Source organism: Bipolaris sorokiniana, assembly GCF_000338995.1.
Source record: "Bipolaris sorokiniana ND90Pr unplaced genomic scaffold COCSAscaffold_1, whole genome shotgun sequence".
NCBI lineage: Eukaryota > Fungi > Ascomycota > Dothideomycetes > Pleosporales > Pleosporaceae > Bipolaris > Bipolaris sorokiniana.
Window position 1 is genome coordinate 2,110,989 of NW_006911895.1, and position 25,768 is coordinate 2,136,756.

A 25,768-nucleotide genomic window follows, 5' to 3' on the forward strand; every position below is an offset into this window, starting at 1 on the left:
CACCCTTTCACGCAGTGTCATGCTAGGCCGAGGTTTCTCATGCTTGGCGTACCCGTCCGTGATGTGCCTACCGCTATCCCTACCACTATACCTCTCCCTTGGTCACAGCTAAGAGTAGAATCCTGGCGTCATTGATCACGTTGTCTTGTACACCGACAGAGGAGATGCGCAAGTGAAAGGCGTTGCTGCACTGGGGCAAGCAAAGTCCTAATACCCGGTTGAGTTGATGGGTTTGTGGGGTAGTGCGAGAACGTGGTGTGTTGGAATCTGGTTGACGGCGTCCGACATGTCGGTGAGCATCTTGGTGAAGCAGCAGTGACGGTATCTTGTCAAGGACCTGGTAGCATGGCTCTGGTGGTGAGCTGTTTTCACGTCGGCTATGCCGTTCCGACATACACGTGACGTGTGTCGTTGCCAGAGCTGACTCGCCACGCTCGTAGGATCGGGAGGCATTCAACCGTCACATCTCTTTGCTGCACAATTCTCATTCATTCTTTACATGCTGCCGGTATGGAGGTGGTTTCGGTAGGGTATGTAGGATGCCGTGTTGTAGGCGTATACGGCAATGCCGACTTGCCCGGGTGGGAAAGGTTTACCCAGAGCAGGACCGATCGGAATGAACGGCGGATATATTTCCGATCCAAGTTACCGAACAGAACGCAGAAGTGGTTACTAAAGTACCCACGATGCGTCTGCCACTGAAAAATACATAGTTGGAATAGGGTCAAATCCGCAGACGGTGCATTCTCTATGTGTATGCACTCAAATACAATGCAGGTTTCGCCAGCCCATAATGCAGCTTGAAATACAATGTGTGTGTGAGGGAACAAGGGTGCACTAAATGGCGGGTGTAAGGCCAGGGCAGGTTGAGCGGCGCGCTGAGGTAAGAACGCTGTGCGTTTCTCAGCAAACTTAGGAGGGTGGCGATACCATACCGTCATTGTTACAATACACCGTCGCCGTAACGTACAGTACAGTACAAACATCCCTTCGCGACAGCCGATTTGAGGTGAGCTCCACTTGTCCTGCATACAGACATACTTTCGCTTGTGTCAACCTGTCTCATTGCCTTGTTCATCCGCATGCGACTCGTTATTTACTACCCGCCTGTCCGTCGCAAAAGAAACAAACTTGCCGCCATCCGCTAACCTCCACAATGGCAGGCCGCCATGGGCAGACATGCCAACCCCGACATCCGGCGTGCTTTTGCTGAATTCCAGGACCAGGAAACGCCCTCCAAATGCAACAAGGTCCGCTGTCGCCATTGCGGCTACGTTCGCGCAAAAAATACGACGCGCCAGATCGAACATCTGCAAGAATGCCAGGCATACCTAGCCTCGTCGGACGCGCAAGCCCACCTCCTCGCGCAGCAGCAACAGCAGCAGGATGGAACTCCAGCTGAGCCAAACATGGCCGCTGGCTCCAGTCAAATCTTCAGCGGACAACAGCCCAATCCAAACCTACAGGTCCAACGGCGGGGTCCCAACACCAGCAAGCGCGCCCGCGATACCCAGCCCATTATTGCGCCAAAAACTGTTCCGGTGCCAACGGTCATGCCCTCTCTGACCGCACATCTACTCAATGTCTGCGCTGGCCCTCTGCGACAGGCAACCCAACGGCCCTTCTTGTCGCATGCTGGCTGCGGATCCCTAACGGCGGAGCCTCTGTCATGGTGGCTAGTGCAAGATGGGCACTATGCGCGTGGATTCATACGCTTCGCAGGACAGTTGCTGGCCAAAATTAGGTTACCGCAGACACCGAACTCACAGTTCCACCCCATGTATCGTACCATGGACCTCTTGATCTCGGCTTTGAACAACATGCGACGGGAGATTCAATTTTCTGAGATTACTGCAACAAAATACGGGCTGTCTCTGGGCACGGAACTGCCTACCCCCGTTACTCGCGGATTAATGGATCTCTTGATCAGTGCCAGTAGCTCAAGCGCATCTCTCTTAGAGGGAATGGTTGTGCTTTGGGGAACTGAGCATGTACGTAACGATATGCAGTAAACAAGGCGTACAGAACTGACACTCCACAGGCCTATCGTGCCGCTTGGCAATATGCATCGACCTTTTCCAGCTCCCTACCTACGTCCATCAGTGATTCGCATATTGCCGCACTCCACCAAGTCCTCATACCAAATTGGACCTCGCCCCCCGCATACAAGTTCCTTGACGCAACACGCGCGCTTGTCGACGAGCTGGCCAACATCACAACCACACGAGACGGCAAGGAAGAAATGGTCCGCTGCGAAGAACTCTTCCGGCAGATATGCTGGTTAGCAGAACGCTACTGGCCCGCCATTGACGAGAACGGCGGCTGGATTGACCCTCCCATGGGCTACACCATTCCCGGCGCGCGTCCCGTCACCATGAACAGAAACGTCATACACCCGAACATGACCGGACCCAGCATGCACGGCCCGGGCATGAACATGCATGGGAACCCAGTCAACGGAAATATGGCAGGCCCCGCGCCAACCCCCAACATGCACGGTCACGTGAACACCAATATGAACAATAACGCGAATGCCAATCCGAATATCAACACCAGCACCAATATGAATACCAATGCGAACAACAGCAACAGTAACAGGAATAACTCTGCACCCAGTGCTCCAATTAATGCTGGTGTCCGCAAAGAAAGCACGTCTGTTAATGATAATAGGAGCCAGCAGAGCATGGACCGTGCAAACAGCATGGATAGCGACAGTGGAGAGTCGTCGGCTTGATGAATAAGGCTTCTCTGGGAAAACGACTCTACGATTTTATCCTATCGATAACGGTATTGGCTATTAGCTTTCTACAAAAGCAAAGGAGGGGTATACCCGTTGGTGTATGGCATGATTTGTTGCGACACGACGCTGAGTGTGCAAAGGAGTGATGACTGGGTCGTTTTTGCATGAATCCGCAAGAGAGAGAGAGGGTGGGAATTTGATTGCGTGTTTGCTCTGCCGTATGATTTTGTGGATTTAGCTTGTGATATCCCGTTTGTATAGCCAAAATTTATGCGTCTGTACATATTTTTACATTATACTTTTGAAGTATGTGTTGGAGACAAAGAAAACCCCGTTTGGTGATGTTGCTGTTGTGGGGTCGTGAAATCAAGTTTCTAATGTGTATGGTCTGCATTGAAGAAAAAAACAAAAGAGAGAAAATAGTCGGAAAAACATGTGTCTGTTGTGAAGGAGTAGTCAAGCTTGATAGTGCAACTTGGAGGACAAACGAGACGAATTATCTGTTGAGCCCTAGCAGAGCTCGAGCGTAGACTCGCTTGCAGAATCGGCTTCCGGTTCGAATGCAGCTCAGAAGTTTGGTGTCGTAGGGATCTCTGTTGCGCTAAGCCAGTTTGCTGCCATAGCAAGCTTAGCGCATATCATGCAAGCTATTGGCTCAGCCGGGTAACAACGAAAGCTCTTTAATCCCGCGCCACAGAGACACTTTCTCGATAATTTACTTGTCTCTCTCTCGCTAGACTCTATACATTGCTAGATTGACCTATTTCCTAGCAGTACGGTGCCCTGAACCCCTATCATTATCGCTCCGCGCTTGCAGTGATATTGGAAACGGATGCCGAAAGAATGGCGAAGTTAATTATTAACGCTGTAGTCGTCACCCGTCTGATGACCTGGGTTATAAGTATCATGTTCTAGTACAACCACCATTGCTATCTACTCGCGACAGATCCAAGGCCTTCGCTATTGCTCCTAGCTTCTCGCGATAGTCTCTAGCAAGTACTTGTGGAGCTAGGACTGGAACGGGTCGGTCCGCGATCGTGTCCCTAGGTCTCGCTCTCAAGGAACCGGAGGTTCAGCAGTTGCGTAGTCTTGAAATGACGGAAGTCATGAAGCGTGAGACTGTTGTCCGCAATGCTGGCAACCCAGTATTTGCGAAAGGTATCGTCTGAGTATGTACCGCCCAACGGTTTGCAGATTCGAAGCAGATACAGCGACAACAACGTAATAAATATAACTGGAGCTATTCTGAAAGCCACTGGCGGCACTAAAAAAAAGGGGGAGTATAATCTTAGTTAGACTATGTCAGCCTTGTGGGGAAGACGTTGTGAACGAGAAAGCTGTTCTCGTAGTGAGGGTACAGTAGATAGATCATGCTACACACTCAAAGCTTTAACACCTATCCTCGCTATCCCGCCTGTGAATTAGGACGCAACACATCGTGGAAAGCCGATAATACAACGCCTCATGCACCCGTTCCAGTGCCGCGTCCTCGATCCAACGTCTCATCACTGCAAGGCTCATACCACAGGGCTCCCGGCTGATGCGGGAGCGGCGCGGCGCGGCGTAGCGCTGCGCAGCTCGACCTTGCGAGGGCACGTTGACCAGGCTGAGGCGACAACGGCTTTCTCTCTCACTTACATTTTCAGAGCAGGCCATGATTTGACTTCACTCTTCCCTCTTGCGCAGGGCTGAGGCTATGTGCTAATGGTCTCTGTTAGATGAAGTGAAGTCACGACCAGCTCTGATAATGCAAGAGATTTGCCAAGCTGCAGGACCAGGGGCGAGTGAGGCATGAACGAGCCGCTGCCAGTTATCGCTCATGGCTGCGCCCTGCAACATTAGCCGCACCACTGTGTGTTCGCCATGGCAACATGTAGGCGACAGGCTGCAGCGGCGGCTACAGGGCTGGGGCTAAGCGGCAACATATTTCGAAAGCGCTGCTGCTGCTGCGAGACTATCATGATCAATCCCTCTTTTCCGCAAGTATCAACTCCCAGTGCGCATACATTCATCTTCCCACCGACATTGTAATCGTCCCAAATGCTACGCCAACTACGCCGCGAAGAGTATACGGTAGGATGGGTGTGCGCGCTGCCTGTCGAGCTGGCGGCGGCCAGAGAAATGCTAGACGAGAAGCACGAAGACGCCATTCGCGAAGTCAGTGACAACGACGAGAACGTGTACTGCATGGGATCAATTGCAGGCCATAACGTCGTCATCGTGTGCCTTCCAGCGGGCCATATCGGAAACAGCCCAGCAGCAACTGTAGCGACGCAGATGCGGACAGCGTTCAAAGGCATGCAATTTGGACTGATGGTAGGCATCGGCGGAGGCGTTCCAAGTGCTGGCGTAGACATTCGACTTGGGGACGTGGTGGTGAGCCAGCCGCAGGGGACCTTCGGCGGAGTAGTACAGTACGACTTTGGGAGAAGAACACCAAACGGACTTGAACGGATTGGATCGCTAAACTCCCCACCTCAGATACTGCTTAGCGCTGTAAGCGCTGTGCAGGCAAATGCAATGGTCAACGAGAGCACGCTGTTAGACCACCTATCAACACTCGAGCGCAACCCTGTCTTCCAGCGCCGCAGCGCAGGGCCCGATCTTCTATTCAAGGCAGTCTATAACCATAAACACGGCGCCACGTGCAGCAAGTGTAGTATGAGGAGTCGACAACCACGGCCAGAACGCAAGAGTGGAGAAGAGGTGATAGTACACTACGGCACGATTGCGTCTAGCAATCAGGTAATGAAGGATGCTGCTCAGAGGGATAGAGTCAGCGCGGAGCTCAGCGGGATATTGTGCTTTGAGATGGAGGCAGCGGGGTTGATGAATAGCTTCCCATGCCTTGTCATTCGTGGCATCGCTGACTATGCTGACACACATAAGAACCATAAGTGGCAGGCGTATGGGGCAGGGACGGCAGCAGCGTATGCGAAGGAGTTGTTATCGGTGATACCAGTAGCAAATGTGATGAACAAACGCCTTGCAGAGGATGCTATGAATGGCGCAAGTAGTTAGTTCAGAGATAAGGTTGCTTTCTAAGGTGCATTCTAACTAATAGTGTAATAGAACGGAGCCTTCAGTCATTATCTCCCAATCAAGCTCCCCATAAGCGCACGAAGACTGATATTTCTAGTGGCTCACCTCCTGATTACGGAAAGTAAGTTGTTTATGTCCTTAACTGGCACATCTCCGCTGAAGCTCTACTAATCATAACAGGCAACGAAATCTCACGCGTACGTATCGTCAATAGTATTCAAGTGTATACCTGACTTATTCTTACTATTACAGTTTCTATCCACTCCAAGAAACCCTCCCAGACACCACTAAGTGGTGAGCAAAGGCAGATTCTATTGGATTCTCTAAAATTCGAGCAGATTAATGCACGCCAGAAGACGATCAAAACTGCTCACGCTAAGACGTGTAGATGGCTCCTAAAGAGTGAGCAATACCTTGACTGGCTTGACATAACAAAGCTAGATAAACATCATGGCTTCTTATGGATCAAAGGAAATGCTGGAACAGGAAAGTCAACATTAATGAAGTTCGCGTTGGTTGATGCTCATAAGACGATGAAAGACCATATTATACTCTCCTTCTTTTTCAACGCGCGCGGCGAAGAGATGGAGAAGTCTACTATTGGGGCATACCGTTCGCTGTTGATGCAGCTTCTAGAGCATGTCCCAGTGCTCCAGAATGTCTTTGATTCGCTCAGTTTCTTATTACCAAGCTTCAGCGCAGACTCTGAGTGGGATACTGAGTGGGATACTGAGTCGCTTAAAACGCTGCTAGAGCAAGCTATACAGAACTTGGGAGATTTACCTGTTGTGTGCTTGATCGATGCGCTTGACGAGTGTGAGGAAGAGCAGATTCGGGACATGATCCAGTTCTTCGAGCACATTGGCGATCTAGCTGTGTCAAACGGCATCCGCTTCCAGGTCTGTTTTTCGAGCCGGCACTACCCATATATCACAATCAGCAATGGGTTAGAGCTCGTGCTAGAGAGACAAGAGGGACACTCGCAAGATATTGCTGACTACATAGAGGCTAAGCTGAAGATTGGTAAAAGCAAGACCGCGCAGCAGATCCGAGCTGAGCTTCAGGAGAAGGCATCTGGGGTTTTCATGTGGGTTGTACTTGTCGTTGGTATCTTAAACACAGAGTCAGACCGTGGCAAGATTCATACTCTCCGACAAAAGCTGCACGAGATTCCAGGCGACTTGCACAAGCTATTCCATGATATTTTAACGCGGGACTCACACCACAAAGATGAGTTAGTGCTATGCATCCAATGGGTGCTTTTCGCGAAGCAGCCGTTGAGCCCAGAACAGCTATACCATGCCATCTACGCGGGCACCAATCTTGAGGCGGTCAAAGACTGGGATCCAGAGGATATCACTAAGGATGTGATAAAAAGGTTTATTCTCAACTCGTCCAAAGGTCTTGCCGAGGCCACCACTTCTACGGAGCCGAGGGTCCAATTTATCCACGAGTCAGTCAGAGACTTTCTGCTCAAGGAGAATGGCCTCGGTAAGATCTGGCCCGAGTTTAGGAGTAACTTCCATGGCCAGAGCTACGAACAACTAAAGCAGTGCTGTCTTAACTACATTAGTGTCGACATCACAACGCCCTTAAAGATCCCTAACAACTTGCCAAAAGCATCCTCACAACAATCAGCAAGCTTGCGCAAGTTAGCGGCCCAGAGATTCCCGTTTCTAGAGTATGCCACACGTAATGTGCTGTATCACGCAGACGCAGCAGAAGGTAAAGGCATCTCTCAGGTGAATTTCCTTCACAGCTTCCCGCTTCCTCGATGGATCAAGCTCGACAACCTTTTTGAAAAACATGAGGTGCGAAGACATACGAAACGTGTCAGTCTGTTGTATATACTGGCCGAGCTCAACGCGGCAAATCTTATCAGGGCTCGGCCGTCAACCAATTCATGTCTAGATGTGGAAAAGGAACGCTACGGTTGTGCCTTCTTTGCAGCCAATGCCACTGGAAGCCACGAGGCTATGCAGGCATGTATTGAAGGCCTCAAAGCCGGTCATTCAGTGGCTGAGCACGATAAGAGCTGGTCGGAAGAAAACTCTTTACATGAGAGGATGGAGAGCAGTTTAGGCCGCAGCTTCAAGTGTTCCAAGAAAGACGGAATACTCATACATGCAGTGGAAATCGGTAGTGTGGCAGTCTGTTCCTACCTGATCGGATTGGGGGGTTTAGACCTTGACTCAAAAGATACGAAAGGCCGAACGCCACTGTACGTAGCAGCAGAGAAGGGAGCGAGTGTTCTGACTCGAATACTGTTAGACAAAGGCGCCGACGTCAACGCACAGGGCGGACACTACGGCAGCGCACTCCAGGCGGCTTCAGCTGAAGGCCACAAAGACATCGTGACGCTGCTGCTAGACAAAGGCGCCGACGTCCACACGCAGGGCGGACACTGCAGCAATGCACTCTGTGCAGCTTCAGCTGAAGGCCACAAAGACATCGTAACGCTACTACTAAACAAAGGCGCCGACGTCAACGCGCGGTGCAGAGACTACTACGGCAACGCACTTCAAGCAGCTTTAGCTAAAGGCCACAAAGACATCGCAACGCTGCTGCTAGACAAAGGCGCCGACGTCAACGCGCAGGGCGGGTTCTACGGCAACGCATTCCAGGCGGCTTTAGCTAAAAGCGATGAAGACATCGTGATGCTGCTGCTAGACAAAGGCGCCGACGTCAACGCGCAGGGCGGATACCACGGCAACGCACTCCAGGCGGCTTTGAATGAAGACCACAAAGACATCGTGATGCTGCTACTAGACAAAGGCGTCGACGTCAACGCGCAGGGCGGTAGTTTAGGCAATGCACTCCAGGCGGCTTCAGCTGAAGGCCACAAAGACATCGTAACGCTGCTGCTAGACAAAGGCGCCGACGTCAACGCGCAGGGCGGGTTCTACGGCAACGCACTCTATGCAGCTTCATATAAAGGTCACAAAGAGATCGTAACGTTATTGCTAGACAAGGGTGCCGACGTCAACGCGCAGGGCGGATTATACGGCAACGCACTCCAGGCGGCTTCAGCTGAAGGCCACAAAGACATCGTGACGCTGCTGCTAGACAAAGGCGCCGACGTCAACGCGCATGGTGGACACGACGGCAACGCACTCTATGCAGCTTCATATGAAAGTCACAAAGAGATCGTAACGTTATTGCTAGACAAAGGTGCCGACGTTAATGCGCAGGGCGGATTATACGACAACGCACTCTGTGCAGCTTCAGCTAAAGGCGATAAAGACATCGTGACGCTATTACTAGACAAAGGCACTAATTTCAACGCGCAGAGTAGACAATTAGACAAAGCACTCTATATAGCTTCAAATGGAGGCTACAAAGACATCGCAACGCTGCTGCTAGAAAAAGGTGCCGACGTCAACGCGCATGGCGGACACGACGGCAACGCACTTTATACAGCTTCATATGAAGGTCACAAAGAGATCGTAAAGTTATTGCTAGACAAAGGTGCCGACGTCAACGCGCAGAGCTGGTTTCACAGCAACGCACTCCAGGCGGCTTTAGGTAGAGGCCACAAAGACATCGTAACGCTGTTACTAGACAAAGGCGCCAACATCATCACAAAGAGATCTTGACGGCATTGCTGCATGAGAGCACATCAGGAGTATCTAAGTAGCCATTTCGTTGTTGGCTCTACCAGATACTGTAATCAATGAATCAATTTGTTGCGTTTATTCCTAGTAAGCTACCACACCAAGCTTGATGGTTGACCTTGACAAGCACTGTTGTCAGTCGATCAAAATGATACAACTAGCGAACCAAAAGATCACTAGTTAATCTACTTGTCTAGCAAGGCTTTTCATGCACTTTTGGCACAAGTCGGGGAATTTCTCGTTCAATTACTAATGAATAGGACGCTAGGAGGGCTTGCTTAATATGATGCGCAACAGTTCAAAGAATTAAACAAGCATCTTTGAGGCGCAGGATTAGAGTACTTTTGTGGACTGCGACACACAATATGATGCAATCATAGGCTACAGTTATAACGTACATCCCTTTGCGACGGAACAACCGCTGTAAAGGACAAAATTACAGGTACTTTGACTTTGCAGTAACATCATAGCCTGCAACTATCGTAAAAATCATGTTGGCCTACCCAGGTATATACTAGGGTTGATTCTGAGTCGATGTATGCCCACCAATATAAAAATTACAATCGTGTAGATACCTTCCCTGCAGATGTGCAAAGACACCTGCTTTATCTTAATAATGCGCCTCACAAGTTATACGACCATTACTATCAGTTCTATCCGTCGCAACACATCTATCGCTTCTATATACGTATAGGTATTCGATAGAATCGTTCAGGCCTGCTCACCAGCGGTAAGGGCTGGTCAGTGAACTGATTCGTGCGTGATCGCCACACGACCTGGTACCTCTGCAATATCTGGTGCACCAATTAGCAGTGCTAACATAATCTCGATCGCTGAGCCAGTCGAATAAGGGTAAGCTTAAAATAACAAGCAAAACTTTACGTGTCGTGGCCATGCGAGAATTGTGGTGGCGGTGGCGGTAGTGGGATAGCGGTGGGTGTATAGGGCTATAGTTACTAGTCATTTGTTGTGACTGCACCGCAACTGGGGTAGGGCAGGATAGGCTTTGCAGAGTGAATCATGTAGTTACTAGGATTAATTCCAAGTCGATGCATACACTCACTTGCAGAATCAGCTTCCGGTTCAAGCACGTCCTGCATTGTCTCACCTTACACAGCCCCCGCACTGCTAAAGCGCTTGCTCTGTCAGATCTAGCGGACGACACATGCTTGCGGATTCTTCTAGAATGTTCTTGGATTCATACACTGCGCCACTGTTTCCTTTACCCAGACAATCGTTTATTAGCTCTGCCTCTAGCCGTTTTCTTACCTCTTTTCCATGTTCAAGGCTTTTTACCATGGATGGCTCGCGCATGACCGATGTTTCTAAGGAATCGCACCAATGCCAGTATTGCAAGGACATCATATTTACAGTTGGCGATTCAGTTTCGTTTTCATATAAAGATGCAGAACAAGCACAGCAGGCTGAGTGCGAATTCTTCCGGTTGGTTCTCGAAAAATGTCCTGTCAAGGATGCTGTTTTATTATTGGAGCACCTGATGTTGGAAATATCTTGCGACGGTGGAATGCAGATTTCTGCTAAATGGATGTTTCCTGGCAACCCAGCTTCCACCGAAGGTCGCAGCGCCATAATTCCTATTTTCGCTCCACCTCCAGAAGATAGCTCGGATTTTGAAATATCGTTACCGAGCCCGCTGAATCTTACTCCAGGATCATATGAGAGTTTTTCCACTATACGTAGGTGGCTCCGCCAGTGTGAAGGACATTCGTGCTGCAAAAATTCACACAATTGGCAACGCCCTACTCGACTTGTCGACGTTGGCAATAAAGACAGCAAAGATGTATGCATCTTTATCACTGATCCTGAACGCTCTGTAAAATACGCAGCTCTCAGTTACTGTTGGGGAGGTGATCAAAAGTCAAAGACGGTATGGGAAACACTGGAAAAGAGATGCAGAGGCTTCCCACTGGCGGAACTTCCGAAAACCATCCAGGATGCCATATTTACTGCGAGGAGACTTGAGATACCATATCTTTGGGTTGATGCATTGTGCATCGTCCAGGATGATGACGCTGACAAAAACCGAGAACTGCCTATTATGGATCAAATCTATGCAGGCGCTTTCCTCACCATTTCAGCAGCAAGAGCAGGAAAGGCTGATTATGGCTTCCTTCAGCCGAGAAATTTGAAGCAATGCTACGGAACATTGTGCCGAGTACGATACCGCAAAAGCGTAGAAGGAGAAAAGCTGCTAGGTTATATCGCTGGAAACACTCTGCACATTGCATTCGATGACCCTATTGACTCGAGAGGGTGGACTTTCCAGGAGCGTCTGCGATCGTTCCGCACTCTTCGGTTCGGCGTGAGACAAACAGTGTGGCAATGCTCGCAGGGTGAGGAAGTTGACGGTGGCCAAAACCACGTCGAAAGGTCCGCGTGGTCGACGGAGGAGTTTAACCCGTCGAAATTTACCGGCGCGCCAACCGATCGACCCTATCCATACCCCCTTAGCGATCCAAATTATGAGTATCAACTAGACGAAGCCTGGGATACCTGGCAGACAATGGTTCAAGAATACTCGTCACGTACTTTAGATAAGAGCATTGACAGACTTCCTGCCTTTGCTGCTATTGCAGAGGCCTTTGGAAGCTATCTGGGGCAGGGACCTGAACAGTACTATGCGGGACTCTGGGCTCCCGATATTTGTATGCAACTGCGATGGCAGAGGCCAAGCCACGCGCGAAAAGATTGGCAGTGCAAGGAGAGACATGGACCAACGTGGTCATGGGCATCGCTAGAAGGTGCTGTCAAGTTTGATGATCAACGACTACCGATGGGTACAGATACGCTTGAGTTGGTCCACGACGAATGCCACATTACGTGGGAATTGCCGAATTTCAAGTACGGCCAAGTGAAGTCTGGGAAGCTAAAGGTCAGAGGGTTTTTGCGTCGGTTGCGTTTGACCGACGGGAAATTTGTCGATTGGCACCATGGTGAACAATGTGACGTTCTTCTCCCACTAGAGGCTCATTTTGACTGCGATGAGGAAAGAGGTCCCGAACTTTGGTGTTTAGAAATTAACACATACCCTATACATGATGCTGTGGATTCGATTGGCATTCTCCTGGCTAAGACAGGCGACAATGTCTATAAACGGGTCGGTTGTTTTGAATTTGATCATACAAAACTGATACCAGAGCCGATCCTGGAGGGGCTACATAAACCAGACTTACCACCGAATTCCAATTGGTTCTATAATGGTGGATTTCAGGAGATTTGTATTGAGTAAACAGCTAGCGTAGATCAAAGTTTTTGTAACTTCTGTATTCGCATTGCTAGTCAAATAACGGCAACATATCGTGATTTGCCAATGAGCCGTTGTCGGTTACTGGTAATTAGGTGAGACGGTATATTGAGACTGGTAGACACATGTAATTAAATAGTTTTCCTGATAGAGTTGTTCGTGAGGACGTTGAACCTGAAGGTAGTTGTGCAAGTGAGTGTGCTTTATACGCGTTAGATCCGACCGTAGCACGAGATCACGAAGTGGCCTAGAGTAGCAGTAGGGCTTCAATATCAGCCTAATATAGCTAAGCATATCATCACAGATCTTAAGTATCCTCTAGACGTTATTACGCACCTTTCGCAATACCCTAAAGTTCTTTTGGAGGAGCAGGACGGTAAGGGGACTAGTTTATGTCACGTATTACAACACTCTAAAGATCGGAACGGTTTCTTTGTAGCTAAGGGTTAGAGCGCTTCTGCAAAGCCAGGCTTGAACAGAATAACTATGTATGCGCTAAGCTGTATCTGGCAAGATGCTAGCTTAGCGCAACAGGAACTCCCTGCAACTTCGAAACTGCGTGCTGTATAGGACCGGAAGCCGATTGTGCAAGCTAGTGTAGCTTTTATTTGCATAGTCGGAAAATATAGTTAATGTGCCGAAACCTTCTTTACATGTACTACCCACATTACGAATACTTGGCGGATCAAGCTTGAGCCGCGTTCAAGCTCTTTCACTGTTAACATCCGGCTTCGAGTTCACAAAGTTTCATGGCTGAATAAGCTTGACCGCGACATCTGTTTTATGTAGAACGCTCTTTCTGTTGTCAAATCGAGCACATGATCTTCACATTGCCATAAAGAGTTAATTTGGATATTCATTCACATTACTTCAGTAGCGGTATAACTACATGAAACTATATTAGGGGTTGCATTCCACATAGAGGATGGAGATCTCAAATATGCGGTCAAAATCTGCACTATTCTCACAGATATAGAGAAAACAAGTCTAGGCTGTTGGAACAGCGTCGCTGTTGTAGCTCTTCTCGATGATTGGCGGAGGCTCGGGAATCTTCTGGCGAAGAATAGTGCGCTTAATGAAATAAGGCACCTGTTCCGAGATCTGGTAGTGAAGATATGTCTTGGTGGGTACGCTGAAGACCTGGTCCAATTCTTCGAGGGTAAGCTGCTTGGTCTCGCGGACGAAGCAGAAAATCATGCCCCAGGCAATCAGGTTGAGACCGGCGTAAAAACCAAAGGCACCCGTCTGTGTCATGACTGACACCATGCGGGGGAAGGTGAGGGACAGGACACCGGCGAAGGTGTTGTTGATGCACACAGCCCAGGCCATTCCCTGCTCACGCTGGATCGTGGGGAAAACTTCGGCAGAGTACTGGAATGCGACAGGTCCTTCTCCGAGAGAATACATGATAGTGAAGAGATAGACGAACAGGACGACAGGCCCGACTTGTGCGGCTTTGCTGGCGGTATCGGGCTGGAGCAGAGATAGACCGGCTGCTAGCAAGAAGATGCACATAAAAGGGAAAGTCTATGAAATTCAGTCAGTAATAAGAAAAACAATGAGAATTCTTCTGCAACTTACCCACATGCAAAGGGTCCTACGGCCCTTTGTATCGATGAGGAACAGAGTCGGAATGGTAAAGACGACCTGGATAGCACCGTAACCGAGAGACGCATACAAAGCTTGATCCGTGTTGTAACCCGCTTGACTGAAGATTGTCGAGCTGTAGAAAGAAATGATGTTAATACCGCACATTTGCTGCGCAATCATAACGGTAGAAGCACCATAGTTGGCACGCCTGATTCTGGGCACACGGAAGCAGTCCCACATGCGGTCAAAGTAGCCAGCTCCACGTGCAACGGCCAGCTCGGTCTCGTAGATGACGTATGAGTAGTAGTAATCACGTGCGGCGATGATGGGATGCGCTCGCAGTTTGTTCATCGACTCGAATCCTTTGGCGACCTTGCCGTGCTTCATCAGCCAACGAGGAGATCTGAAGATATGTAAGCATTGTCCTTTAAAAAGCCAAGAAACAGTGAATACTTACTCTGGACAAAAGAAGATGCCAACCATCAGAACAAAAGAAGGGATGAAGGCCGAGCCGAGTTGCAGGCGCCATGAGATTCTACCAGTATCTTTGACAATGACGTTGGCACAGAAACCGAGGAAGATACCTATATTCAATGATTAGACACGTTTGGAATTGCAAAGAATAAGTATCATCCTTACCAATAACGACCCAAAGTTGCCAAAACATGACCAAGGCGCCTCGAATTCGGTGTGGAGCCATCTCAGCGGAGTAGATGGGAACAGTAGCATTCTTTGCGCCAATACCGATACCCATGATGAAGCGAGCAGCGAAAAGTCCCTCCCATGATTGTGCACAAGCAGAGCCAATGGGAGTAACAGTAAGACAGATGGCGGTCACAAAGATCTCACCCCTGCGGCCCAGGTACTTGTTGAGCGGGTCGACGATGAAAGCGCCAATGAGACCAGCAGTGAGGAAGATGATGGCATTGATAAGACCAACAATCCATTCGCCATAAGCACCTCGCTCAATGAGGCCAAACTCCTCTGGGAAAGACAAGTTGGCACCGTTTGATCCAGTTTGATCCCAGCCTTGAGTGGCGGCTCCGATAGCACATAAGCCGATCGAGTACCACAACATCTTGGGGCCGTGCCACTTGTGATCGCGCTCGTAGATGAGAGCATTTCGCTCGGTGTCGTCGAGTTGGGTGATCATTTCAAAGCGCTCAGGGTCGCGGGCAACAAGGGCTGCTTTGCCAAACAGGGCGGCGTGTTCGTCCAGGCCATGTTTCTTAGCCCATTCCTCAGCAGCGTAGACACACTCCTCTCTACTCTGGTGTGTCAATGGGTTCTCGACGAGATTGTGAGCAACAGACGAGCGACGAGCGTTGGTATCAGCAATGTGCTCGGCGCCAGAAGTGTAGATGGCCTTCTTCTCAGGATCAGTGGCTATCTCTTTCTCCGGGATGGAAGAAGCTTCCTTCTCAACGTGAGCGGCAGGCTCATTATTCTTTCCGTCCATGGTGGTGGAGTTGTGCAGAATGACGGATTAGGAGGAACTAGCTACACGAACATGTGCAGGGAGAGAAGTTGAAAAGAAAAAAGGTGGGGTGAGTCGAGGGAGCCGATCTTATATCTGAAGGACTGAAGGAGGCAAGAAAGAGTGAGAGGGAGGCCCAAAAAGTGGAGCCTCCAACGGTACACCGCACATGTAACAGGCTCAAAAAAATGAAAGCTGAGATGCGCTAAGAGCATTCACTGGAACTTTGCATATGGTGAAGGGCCAACCCCCCCGGAAGCCTGATGGGAGCCTGACCAACGGGATGTCATGACGAGGCGGATGAGGGGTGGTAGTGACGCTAGGTCTATTGTTCATGGGGATCTCCACAGAAAGACCCCATGGAGTAAGCTTCGGCAGGCTAATGGGCGCCACACGCTTGTCTACAACGCCTTGGCGCCCACCACACGCACATGCATCATCGCCTCTCCCGATGTCCATGACCTCACCCTCTACCACCTGCCAGCCTCCCTGCATACCTGCCGTACGCCACAATGCGACCTCATCTTGACTTGTGGTAAGCTTACACATGCTCATACAAAACACGGGCATCTCGACTGATGTTTTACGTGCACCACACGCGATGCCAGTATCCGGTGCTGCACTCACACCACGCCCAAGAATTAAGGCACCCTCGCGGCGAGCTTGGTGCTATATTGGCTGAGGCTTGTCGGGAGCGGGAGTGGGCTTGTTGGAACGACATGCTTAGCGGCACGATCACCACATTACTTGCCTCACCCGTCACCCGCTAGTTTCTCGGCACATGCTTTAGCGACCGCTGGGGAGTGAACAGGGCAGGGTACATGCTACCACTCCGATCCCACACCTCCATGTATGTACTTAACTGTACTTGGACATACGAACGAGCACTTTAGCCGCCATTTGCGTTGCTGAAACATCAGCTCACGATCGTACTGTATCGCGCGATACCCGCCATCCGCCAGCCGGCACCTCTCTATCGGTGACGACGCGCTTATGGAGAGGAGAGCTTGCAAAAGATGCACATGGCCATACGAGCGCAAAAGAAGCGTCGCTTACCGCCACGACCAGACGAGCTAGCTACAGAGATGGCGTACGCGCGGCGACGGCTTGGGCACCTTGATTCCTCTTGTCCCAACAATCAAGACGACGGCAAAAGCTTGAGACCGTCTGCCTTTCCGGACCAATAGCCATGAGATATGTTGCTTTGCACGGACGCACGCGCACGTTTGCTGTGGGGACGCCTCCAAACTTTTCTCCAGCTCTTTTCCCAGCATCGACGACTGGGCCCGAGTCGTGCGATGTGGAGAAGAACATTTGCTCACGTGCTTGGCAATGCAACCCAGCGGCGTTTCGCAATCTGAAAACGTACGATGAAAAAACAGGTTACAATACGGCCGTTTAATAATCCAACCGCTGCGGTACTTATGCATGTCAGGACGGCCGCACATGCTGATCCAAGCAATGCAGCCCCGTCTCGCATGAAACCACCGCACAACCTTTTGCATCTCACATGCGAACATTCTATTACGTAGAACTATACTACCTTGTCGCACCAGAATATACTATTCACCGGGCATTCTGGAAGCGCCTGCCAGACTCTGCCTAACCGCGCGCTAGTCCGGATTTTTGAATTTACGAGATGCCTTGCTCAAGTGGATCTCGAGGTTGCGTACTGGCCAGTGCTTGCTACCCCGATACTACCCCACAGCTCCGGGGTCCTAACGGCGGCCTCCGGATTACCCAACTGGGACGTTATCTCACAGCTATCTCAACTCCTAGCAGATAGCCGCAAATAAGCTTGACTCCCAAGATATTTGCCTCTCGATAGCTTTTCTTGGTAGTTTCTGTTGATAGTTCCTCTTGATGGTCTCGATCCATAGCTCCCCTCATACTAGCTTGTCGAGACCCTTCAGTCGACTTCATTGACCTTCCTCGGAGGAAAGCCTATACGGAACTCACGGCACTTGGCGTGTGATCCAGATGGGCAATCGGCTTGTGGTATCAGTAGTCACTACGAAAATATTACCAAAATTAGATTCTAGACCCTTTACCATCACAAAGAGCCGCATCTGCAGGTGCAGTAGTCGGTAACTGTAGAGCGATCTAGAGTCTTTACGACTCAATATCGTCTAGTAATGGCGCTAGGAAAGGACTACGTACATGTACACGATCCACCTTGTGTCACTATACCCTCGACCCCAAGAGATGGAAATGAGGAAAAAAAAGATACTTTCTATTCTTATCCAAGCTCGTCGACATGATAACCCTGGGCTAGCTTCCTCGTGACACATAACTACATGGTACATGAAGGTTTTCTCGGTGGCCAAGTAAGACGATGTGCGTCTAACAAGGAGATCACAATTCCTGTCTATCTGCCTCAAACCTCTTTCTTCACTATACCGATATTCCCGTATAGCCTGCTTTGTCCAAGTGTTGCTGTCGTAGGAATAAACCATCACACAAACCGCAAACCGCTTTTTGCTCCATTGCTAAACGGGGATGATCCGTTCTATTCATTTTTGCAAAAGAAGAGATAATTAAAAGAACCGAAGTACCATCGCACGCATCGTTAGTCTCACGTCGGAGTGCCCGACAGACAACCCCAGTACAACCCCTAAATACCCTTACACAAGTACATCCAGGTATCTTTCTTAGTGAACTCGGTTCCGCCAGCCAGGACGCGCAAGCGCGCGGGGTTGCACGGCAATCCCAACGAGGCAGCCCTGCATCTAACCCCCAGCTCACCTCTTCCCACCACAATTAACCCCCCTTCCCTTGACTCCACTTAACCGCTCGACATGACTATCTGCTCCTCCCGTACCTGCTCCAGTCGCGGCATTATCATCTTGACCACCATGACGCTATTCATCCTCTTGCGCATGCCCTCGAGGTGAAGCTGAAATAGCGGTTTAGCACCTTCCTCGAATTCGTGGGCTGTAACCTTATTGAGCCAGAGGGCTTCCATGAGGTAGACGTATTCGTTCCAGTCGTCTGGGCCTAGTGATGAGAAAAGGATATGCGTTAGCTTGTGTTTGTGGTAGGTGAGGCGATTGAGGCGATTGGTTCTTACCGAGAGCTCGACGTATGCCTTCTAGTTCTAGAGGTACGTCGTAGTCGTACATTGGACGTCGCCTGAGAGTGCGGTTTGGAAGGAGTGATGACGGTACGTAGGTTGATCGGGCTATTTTTGTCCCTTGGAGGAAGTTTTTTGTTACATTCCTTCCTTCACGATGTATCCTGGCAGGTATAGTAGTCCTGGCGGCGTCATTTTTGCTCTCATTGCTCTTTATCTTCCTTCTGAAAGCTCCCTCTTCTCTCTGATTGTTTCCACCCTCTTGATTATCGTCTTTTGTCATCCCCTTTCCACCCCTGCCCATCTTAGTTAGCACCACCGGACTCTGTCTTGTAGTGTCCTGGCATTTTTCAGTTGGGACTCGGCGACGCTTTTGTGCTGGTGTTGCAGTATTGGCAGAAGTTTCTGGTCGGCTACTCGGTTGCGTTTGTCCAGGCTTCGAAATGTTCCGACTTATGTCTTGCGATGGCGGTTTTGATTGGCCTGAATTGCCTCGCAGTGGCGCCTTTCTCGGGATATTCCTTGAAGAAAGACGACTGAACTTTACGTCTGAGGCTTTTGACGGAACAGGCGCGACTTGTATCGTCTTCCCAGCTAGTGGATGGGTGCTTACATGCTGCAGCAGAGCAGGTTGACTACTACCTGGTGTCTTGCCTGCATATGAACTTCCGTTACTCGTTGTCATACAAGAGCTGAGTTGGGATATATGTTGGGCCATAGTGGATGAGGATAAGAGCTCTATGCGGTGAGGCGGTGCGCTACCAGAAGGATAAGAGTGAAGAAGAGATGTTCCAGAGATCGAAGCATGTTCTTGAAGTATAGGTTCTGGGACGTGAGTCTGCGTGTCGCCTACATTTGCCCCAGATGTGCCTGCAACGTGCGGTACCATGTTTGGGATGAAGCCAGGGAAGGTACAATTCTGTGGAATCATTGCTGTACTGAATAAGTTATCTTGCCTCTGGGAGACCGACAGTCCTTGCGACGATGTCATTTGTGATAGGTAGGGACGACGGATGAACAAGACCGCAGTGACGACAGAAGCAATATCGTCCGGTATCAGTGACACGATACTGGTCGTATGAGATTGTAGTCAACGGCGGCAATACTTCGACCACTCGAGGTTTCTAGGATTTAGTATAAGAGTGTGCGAGTGGACTCCGAAAGTAGGTGGAGAAGTTGGAGCGTGGGATACCGATAGTTTGAGTGGGCAAAACTGAGGAAGGTGCCTTTTACACTCACCTCACCATTACCTGCCGTCTCATTGGCTACCCAGGTCTCACATAGCCACAGCCATCAAAGTCCCAAACTCATCCGAAGATCTTGCAGGAAAGCCAACAAAAAGTCGGTGCATCCCCACATCTGTAAAGCTGACCCTGACCCTTCTGCAGAAGGACTGCACAGCCATTAGTGTTGGGAGCTGAGTTCATCGCCTTGCATGACACCTAGCACTTGATTGAGTCTCACGACGCTAACAATGGATGTCACACAAATGCATCGCATTTGAAGGGTGATCTTGCAGATCTGTATATTTTCCGGCACCAACTAGGGATGCCCTTGCAAAGAAGTTCCGCTTTCGACGCCATCGCTTAAGAGAACAAAGGGCGAAGCAACATCACTTGCATCCCATGACTTCTAGAATTCTCTCCCGTAGCAATTTACATACTTTGCGCTATTAGAAGCCTATTATGGAATCTAGTACACAGGTAGATTGTTATGCAAATGGGCAATGAGGTTGAATATATAGAAGAAAGCATTGTTGTATATACGTAATATGGCAGTGGCCCCAGTGGCCCCAGTGACCCAGCCCCGCCAAGTTCATATATGCAACTGAAATAAAGAGGGACTAGTAGGCCATCGTACCCAAAAGCCATCACAACCAAAGGCTACCAATCCAGCATTTCAATCAGAACCAGTGCACACATGCCTATTGCATGTCCGGCAAGTCCGGTGAGTTGAGGCCTCCATCACCAAAGCTCTGGGCACGATATCTCGCAACACCCTGCAAATGCTCGTTACTCCCCGACAGCGCAAGACGAGTAGGCGGCTGTCCGCGTGCCTGACCAGCCCCCACAGGACTACCCTGAGCCTCCAGACTCGCAGCCGTCGAATACCTACGCTGCCCACCTGCATCCTGCTGTGCAGGCGGCTGCACTATCTTTTGATTCCCAATCATCAGCGCACTAGCACCCGCCTCGCGCGCCTGCCTCCCAGCATACGTCTGCTGATACCGCGCCAGCGAAATAGCCGTCAACTGCTCGCGAACTTCTGGCGTCGGATGCGTGAAGCCCGATCCCAAGTACGGTTTGACTTCTGTCCAGTTCCTCCTTTCCTCCGCCGAAGCCTCAACCCACTTGTCGTTGAAGTAGTGGAATGAGCGCAGGCATGTGATGGGTAGCGCAACGTACTTTTCGATATTCACTCTTGCCATGACTTCCGCTGCGATGACTTTGGAGTGGTTAAGCAAACACGCGACAAAGTGAATGCGTTGAGGGAATGTGAAGTCTACGTCTTCGCTGTTTAGCGATATGAGGTCGATGGAGCGCCTGTGGGCGAAGTCGGTCACGCCCGAGATGTGTATGCGCATTGTCGTGTACATGACGGTGTGTGCTATGGCTTCGATGTCGCGATGGTCTGTCCATTCGCCTTTTGGCATGAATTTGCTGAATTGCCAGGGTGCACTTTGTAAGTCCCAAACTTTGGAGATGTTACGGAGTGCGATGCAGATCTTTTCGAGGTAGAATTTGTATTGATCGCTTGTTTGTGGGAATCCGTAGCGGTCCATGGAGGGGAACCAGCATACTTCGTTCAGGTATACGTTCACTTGCCCGAAATTTTGGAATTGGTAGCCCCAGAATGGGAAGGACGGCTGGGAGAGCGGTGGCGCGGACTGAGGCCACAGTTTGCTCAAGGGTGGTTGGTTTGCAGGATCTGGATATCTTGGGCTCATATGTGGCGAGTACTGGGCAAAACCCGATGGTGTGTCGGGATTCAACCCAGGTGAATGTGTGAATGTGTTTTGGTTTGAAAGAGGATATAGGGGCCCATAGTGTGCGTTCGGTGAAAAGGGCTTTTGGACGGACATGGAGAGCATTCCATTGCTTCCCTAGCCTTCTGTTAGTCTTGTTTGCTTGAAAATGTGTGGTCTAGCTCATAAAAGTACCCGAGATAAATCTTGCTCCTGCGTATGTGCATTATGTATGCTAGGCACCATGGAAGCTCTAGGATCTGAGTAGTATGCGGGCTGACTTCTGTTGTCACCAGAACCGAACTGTGCAGTATCAGATCAACTGCCATGCAATATTGCAGATATCCCTAGCTTACCATGGGTGTACCTGCGCTACCGCTTTGCCCAAAGTACGCACCAGCTTGATATTGCTCGGCTTGGAATGGGCCGTGCAAAGCATTCACCTCAGAGTTAGTTTCGCGATTAGTCTCGTCATCAACTTCGCGGTTTGGTTGATCAGGCATGGATATACTGTGTGCAGCCTGGTCGCTCATGTCGGAAAATGCACAAACGACTGCGTGATTGGCCTAATGCGACTATCCAGCAACCTGTGGTGAGATAGCGCTGCGAGATGTTATTATGAAAGGGCGAGACTGATTGTATTAGATTTTATGCCCACCTTTTCGACAACGTCTAAGAACTTGCAGAGCTCGTAGAGTAGCCTCGCCCGCTCGCAAGAGCGTCGCACATTGAAACCGAATGGTATGGCGCGAGATAGAAAGATTAGCGAGGTCTAGCACACTATTTCTTGAAACTGATAAGCCTAGATGAGCCTTTTTATGGAAAGTATGGAGAGTGAGTGATCTTGGCAAAAGCAAGGCAAATACGGAAAAGTGAATCAGTAAAATAAGTTTGTACCATAGTGTCACGTCATGTGAAGCTAACATCAACCATTGAGAATAAAGGAATTTAACATAAGTACCAGAACTTGGAACCAGGAACCATTGCCCACTCGTCGAAAACGAAATCTAATAACCTCCGCCCGCACATCGACTCCGGAAAATTTGTCAGCGCCACCCAACTGTCCATTCTAAGCTACATATAGCCATCAACTCATCATGTGACAGTTCTATGACATCTATAGTGCCATTCAGCCATACAAAGTACCCTTAGTGCGCTCACTAAATTGGGTCTCGTTGTGGAGATGTTGAGTGACATCCATTGTAGTGATGATGTGGTCGTAACTGAGCTTTTCTTCTTTGCGACTTGCGAGCAGCCTAGCTATCTTGAGGATGTTTTTGACTTGACGACCGTTCAGATCCATGCGTGCAAGATCCATGAGTTGAGACTTGGAGATGGTGTGTTCTTGCGAGGAAGAGTCCAAAAAGTTTTTCCATACCGTCTTGCGTGATTCCACAGTAAGACCAGGGTAGTCAAGTGAAATGTGGATACGTGACTGGAAAGCCGGATCAAATGTTTGGACGCGGTTGGTGGTCAGAAACATCGTACCCTCGTAGTACTCCAAGACGCGAAGAAAGATGGAGACCAACTTGTTGCGCTCGAGCTCGTGAAGCGAACGCTGTTCAAGGAAGACATCCGCCTCATCGAGCAAGAGAACGGCGTTCCAGCGACTACACATTTCAAGAATGTCTTGCAGATTGCTCTCCAGCCTTCGAGGGTCGAAGCCGAGATCTCCGGCGCTCATCATATAGAGTGGGACCTTCATCTCTTCGGCAACCGACTCGCTAGTGAGAGTTTTACCAACACCGGGCGGGCCGCATAGTAGAACAATCATGCCTTTACCCTTGCCTTCAATAACATCGTCGAAGCTGTCACGGAACTTGCGTTGGGACTCAGTGAAGCCCAGAATCAGCTCCTTCTGGTTCTTGGGCAACACTAGCCTATCAAATGCATCAGTCTGCCATTCGATATCCTTGACGCAGTTGACGAAGAAGTTCAGCCAAAGTTTGTTCTTTAGACTGTACCCGCGCAGCAGAGGCGAGCAAATGAGCTTCTGCTCCGGAGTCAAGGGTACATGCTTTGCCACGTCGTCTTCGTCCGCGAAAGCGCCATCGATAGGCATTCCGCTGTCGTCTCCGTCGAGATCGTCATCATCTTCCTCTTCTTGCTCGTTCTCAGAATCGTATCCATCTCCATTGCAGTGAGGCTCTTTCTGGTTGAGTGGAGCAACAAAGATTGATTGCGTCGGGTTAAAGCGATTCCAGCCGTATGTGTCGATCACAATCCGACCTTTGACATTGTACTTGTCCTTTGTGCCGAACTGGCCCTTCCTCCAAGCGACGCCCTGGTAAGCTCGATAATTAGCACCAGCAAGCTCTTCAGTTTTGGCCCCGCGCTCAATAAGGCGAGTGCAGATAGTTTCGCCTTCAGGATGGAACTCGAGGGGATAAACGCGAAGGGAAGTGATAGCGCGTGTTCCCGTGTAGATTGAAATGGACAAGTTGATCTTATTGGTTCCAAACTTGGCGCCATCCCAGTCCACGTACTTGCAAGTTGCCCAGAAGCAAGGTATGCCATTACAATCTTGACCATAGCGCGTCTCCACCAAGGACAGGGCTGTTTCCTGGCCGTCTTGTCGGGCGAACACAACCGATCCTGGCTGGAAAAGCGTCCAAAGATGTTCGAAAGTCATGACTCGTTTACTTTTCATGTCTTGTGAAGTATCGATCATGTTCTTGAATTCTTTTGTTAGGATGCCCTGCAGAAGCTCCGCGTGTGCTTTTGTTGTGCGCTGCGCTTCTGTTTCGTCGCTAAGCTTGGCAATGGCGTCCTGCAATTCGGTCCTGTACATGGTGTTAGTTTGTGGATGGTCTACAATGAGCCAAAGAGTACGGGAGATTATCTTACCAGCGATGGATGAGGGGTTCGAATTTTCCAGTAAACTCAAGACGATTGAGACCAACAGTCACTCCAGGGTAGCCCTTCAGGACCTTGACGAGGAGTTTCTTGAGGAGTGGACTCTGCACGACGATTGAGTGCATGGACAACACGCGGCGCGGGTCGTTGTAGACTTTGACATTTCGCACGAGAAGTGCCCATTTCGCGGTTTTCTCGTTCTCGGCAGGGTCGCCCACATCCTCAGGAATCTCTTCCTGCCATTGGAAGCGCCCTTTCTTGTCTTCTTTGCCAGAGTAAAAGTGCTTGAGGCCATTCTTCATTCCTGGCTCACATGGCTCATCGTCCTCTTCGCTCTTCTCTTTGGCCACGCCATTAGGCTTGCTCTTGCCGTTAACCAGAACGTGTTTGATGCCGTTCAGCTTGGGCTCGTTGTCACCCGAAGACGTGGATGAGACTGATGGCGATCGGTCTCGGTGACCTCTATCCCGCGATTCTCGCCTCCATCGCTGGCGCTCGAACGTTCCTCTGTTCAAATCCATCGATCCGTTTGCTTTTTGAGTGACAGTTGGGGATGTAGAAGGGTTGGGGGTTCAACCCGATTTCTTGTAGAGAGATTATGAGGTGGCCCAGGGAAACCCTTTACTTCAATGGGGACACTCAATTGATGAAAAGGGGAGTGAGAGAAAGTTCGATGAAGCTGCAAGGCCAGCTTGAAGTACTTCGCACAAGCCAAGTGTAACTAATCTCACCGGTGAGGCTGCGGTGCTGCCTATGCAATTGGAGGCCTCCTTGCTGCACATTGCGATGAGATAGACCTATCAGAGAGTCACAGCTGTATGACTGTAATAGGAGACGCTAGTCCGAATTCACCTCCAACGCAAGGCAGTCATAATGCGCTGTCCGCCTTTGCATGCATCCTGTCGGACCAGGCTGTCGATGTTGATGCCTGGCGCCCCGTGCGTGACGCCATAGGGTTATTGATCGCCGCAAAAAGGGCTGACGCCTAGGACTAACAGAGACTCTGCTGAGCGGGGGATAGCTACGGGGCAGAAACTAAAGATATGATAGCTGTGAGAAACGTGAGATACGAGATATTGAATCTTGGGCGTGGTTACAGGGGGGCCCACACATGAGGTGAGGCTGGGGGTGAGTGTGGCGGTGCAC

General features: G+C 50.0%; 8 protein-coding genes across 8 annotated transcripts; 4 read left to right on the forward strand and 4 right to left on the reverse strand.

Moving 5' to 3' along the window:
• Window positions 1-1,091: 1,091 nt before the first annotated feature.
• COCSADRAFT_177420 (uncharacterized protein) lies at window positions 1,092-3,059 on the forward strand. Its single transcript, XM_007696776.1, has 2 exons — window positions 1,092-1,991; window positions 2,042-3,059. The coding sequence occupies exons 1-2, from the start codon at window positions 1,170-1,172 to the stop codon at window positions 2,732-2,734; spliced, it is 1,515 nt and encodes a 504-aa protein (XP_007694966.1). The 5' UTR covers window positions 1,092-1,169; the 3' UTR covers window positions 2,735-3,059.
• A 1,757-nt stretch (window positions 3,060-4,816) lies between these two features.
• Window positions 4,817-7,785, forward strand: COCSADRAFT_106604 (uncharacterized protein; the record flags this gene model as incomplete). Its single annotated transcript, XM_007696777.1, has 4 exons — window positions 4,817-5,756; window positions 5,813-5,903; window positions 5,963-5,979; window positions 6,035-7,785. Coding segments are annotated over exons 1-4 (2,754 nt in total), but the record flags the coding sequence as incomplete, so codon positions are not given.
• Window positions 7,786-8,541: 756 nt separating this feature from the next.
• COCSADRAFT_51510 (uncharacterized protein) lies at window positions 8,542-8,910 on the forward strand (the record flags this gene model as incomplete). The annotated part of the gene is made up of 1 exon (XM_007696211.1): window positions 8,542-8,910. A coding segment is annotated over one exon (369 nt), but the record flags the coding sequence as incomplete, so codon positions are not given.
• Window positions 8,911-10,942: 2,032 nt separating this feature from the next.
• COCSADRAFT_77215 (uncharacterized protein) lies at window positions 10,943-11,506 on the forward strand (the record flags this gene model as incomplete). The annotated part of the gene is made up of 1 exon (XM_007696778.1): window positions 10,943-11,506. A coding segment is annotated over one exon (564 nt), but the record flags the coding sequence as incomplete, so codon positions are not given.
• Window positions 11,507-13,501: 1,995 nt separating this feature from the next.
• On the reverse strand, window positions 13,502-15,899 carry COCSADRAFT_32408 (uncharacterized protein). Its single transcript, XM_007696095.1, has 4 exons — window positions 14,891-15,899; window positions 14,709-14,835; window positions 14,243-14,654; window positions 13,502-14,188 (listed from the first exon to the last, which is right to left on the reverse strand). Exons 1-4 carry the CDS (start codon window positions 15,708-15,710, stop codon window positions 13,649-13,651), a joined length of 1,899 nt encoding a protein of 632 aa, XP_007694285.1. The 5' UTR covers window positions 15,711-15,899; the 3' UTR covers window positions 13,502-13,648.
• Window positions 15,900-18,513: 2,614 nt separating this feature from the next.
• Window positions 18,514-18,850, reverse strand: COCSADRAFT_155880 (uncharacterized protein; the record flags this gene model as incomplete). Its single annotated transcript, XM_007696779.1, has 2 exons — window positions 18,514-18,725; window positions 18,799-18,850. 2 exons carry the CDS (start codon window positions 18,848-18,850, stop codon window positions 18,514-18,516), a joined length of 264 nt encoding a protein of 87 aa, XP_007694969.1.
• Window positions 18,851-20,725: 1,875 nt separating this feature from the next.
• COCSADRAFT_21917 (uncharacterized protein) lies at window positions 20,726-22,299 on the reverse strand (the record flags this gene model as incomplete). The annotated part of the gene is made up of 3 exons (XM_007695890.1): window positions 20,726-21,904; window positions 21,962-22,069; window positions 22,123-22,299. 3 exons carry the CDS (start codon window positions 22,297-22,299, stop codon window positions 20,726-20,728), a joined length of 1,464 nt encoding a protein of 487 aa, XP_007694080.1.
• A 239-nt stretch (window positions 22,300-22,538) lies between these two features.
• COCSADRAFT_177425 (uncharacterized protein) lies at window positions 22,539-25,475 on the reverse strand. Its single transcript, XM_007696780.1, has 2 exons — window positions 24,614-25,475; window positions 22,539-24,549 (listed from the first exon to the last, which is right to left on the reverse strand). The coding sequence occupies exons 1-2, from the start codon at window positions 25,141-25,143 to the stop codon at window positions 22,896-22,898; spliced, it is 2,184 nt and encodes a 727-aa protein (XP_007694970.1). The 5' UTR covers window positions 25,144-25,475; the 3' UTR covers window positions 22,539-22,895.
• Between the last annotated feature and the right edge of the window lie 293 nt (window positions 25,476-25,768).

What these genes read in the sequence shown, in the direction of transcription:
- COCSADRAFT_177420 (XM_007696776.1), top strand. Translation starts at nt 1,170, where the DNA reads ATGGGCAGACATGCCAACCCCGACATCCGGCGTGCTTTTGCTGAATTC. An exon ending in TGCTTTGGGGAACTGAGCAT is followed by an intron (nt 1,992 to 2,041) that starts GTACGTAACGAT and finishes GACACTCCACAG; the next exon opens with GCCTATCGTGCCGCTTGGCA.
- COCSADRAFT_32408 (XM_007696095.1), bottom strand. Translation starts at nt 15,710, where the DNA reads ATGGACGGAAAGAATAATGAGCCTGCCGCTCACGTTGAGAAGGAAGCT. An exon ending in GCAACTTTGGGTCGTTATTG is followed by an intron (nt 14,836 to 14,890) that starts GTAAGGATGATA and finishes CATTGAATATAG; the next exon opens with GTATCTTCCTCGGTTTCTGT. An exon ending in GTAGGACCCTTTGCATGTGG is followed by an intron (nt 14,189 to 14,242) that starts GTAAGTTGCAGA and finishes TGAATTTCATAG; the next exon opens with ACTTTCCCTTTTATGTGCAT.
- COCSADRAFT_177425 (XM_007696780.1), bottom strand. Translation starts at nt 25,143, where the DNA reads ATGGATTTGAACAGAGGAACGTTCGAGCGCCAGCGATGGAGGCGAGAA. An exon ending in GAACCCCTCATCCATCGCTG is followed by an intron (nt 24,550 to 24,613) that starts GTAAGATAATCT and finishes CACCATGTACAG; the next exon opens with GACCGAATTGCAGGACGCCA.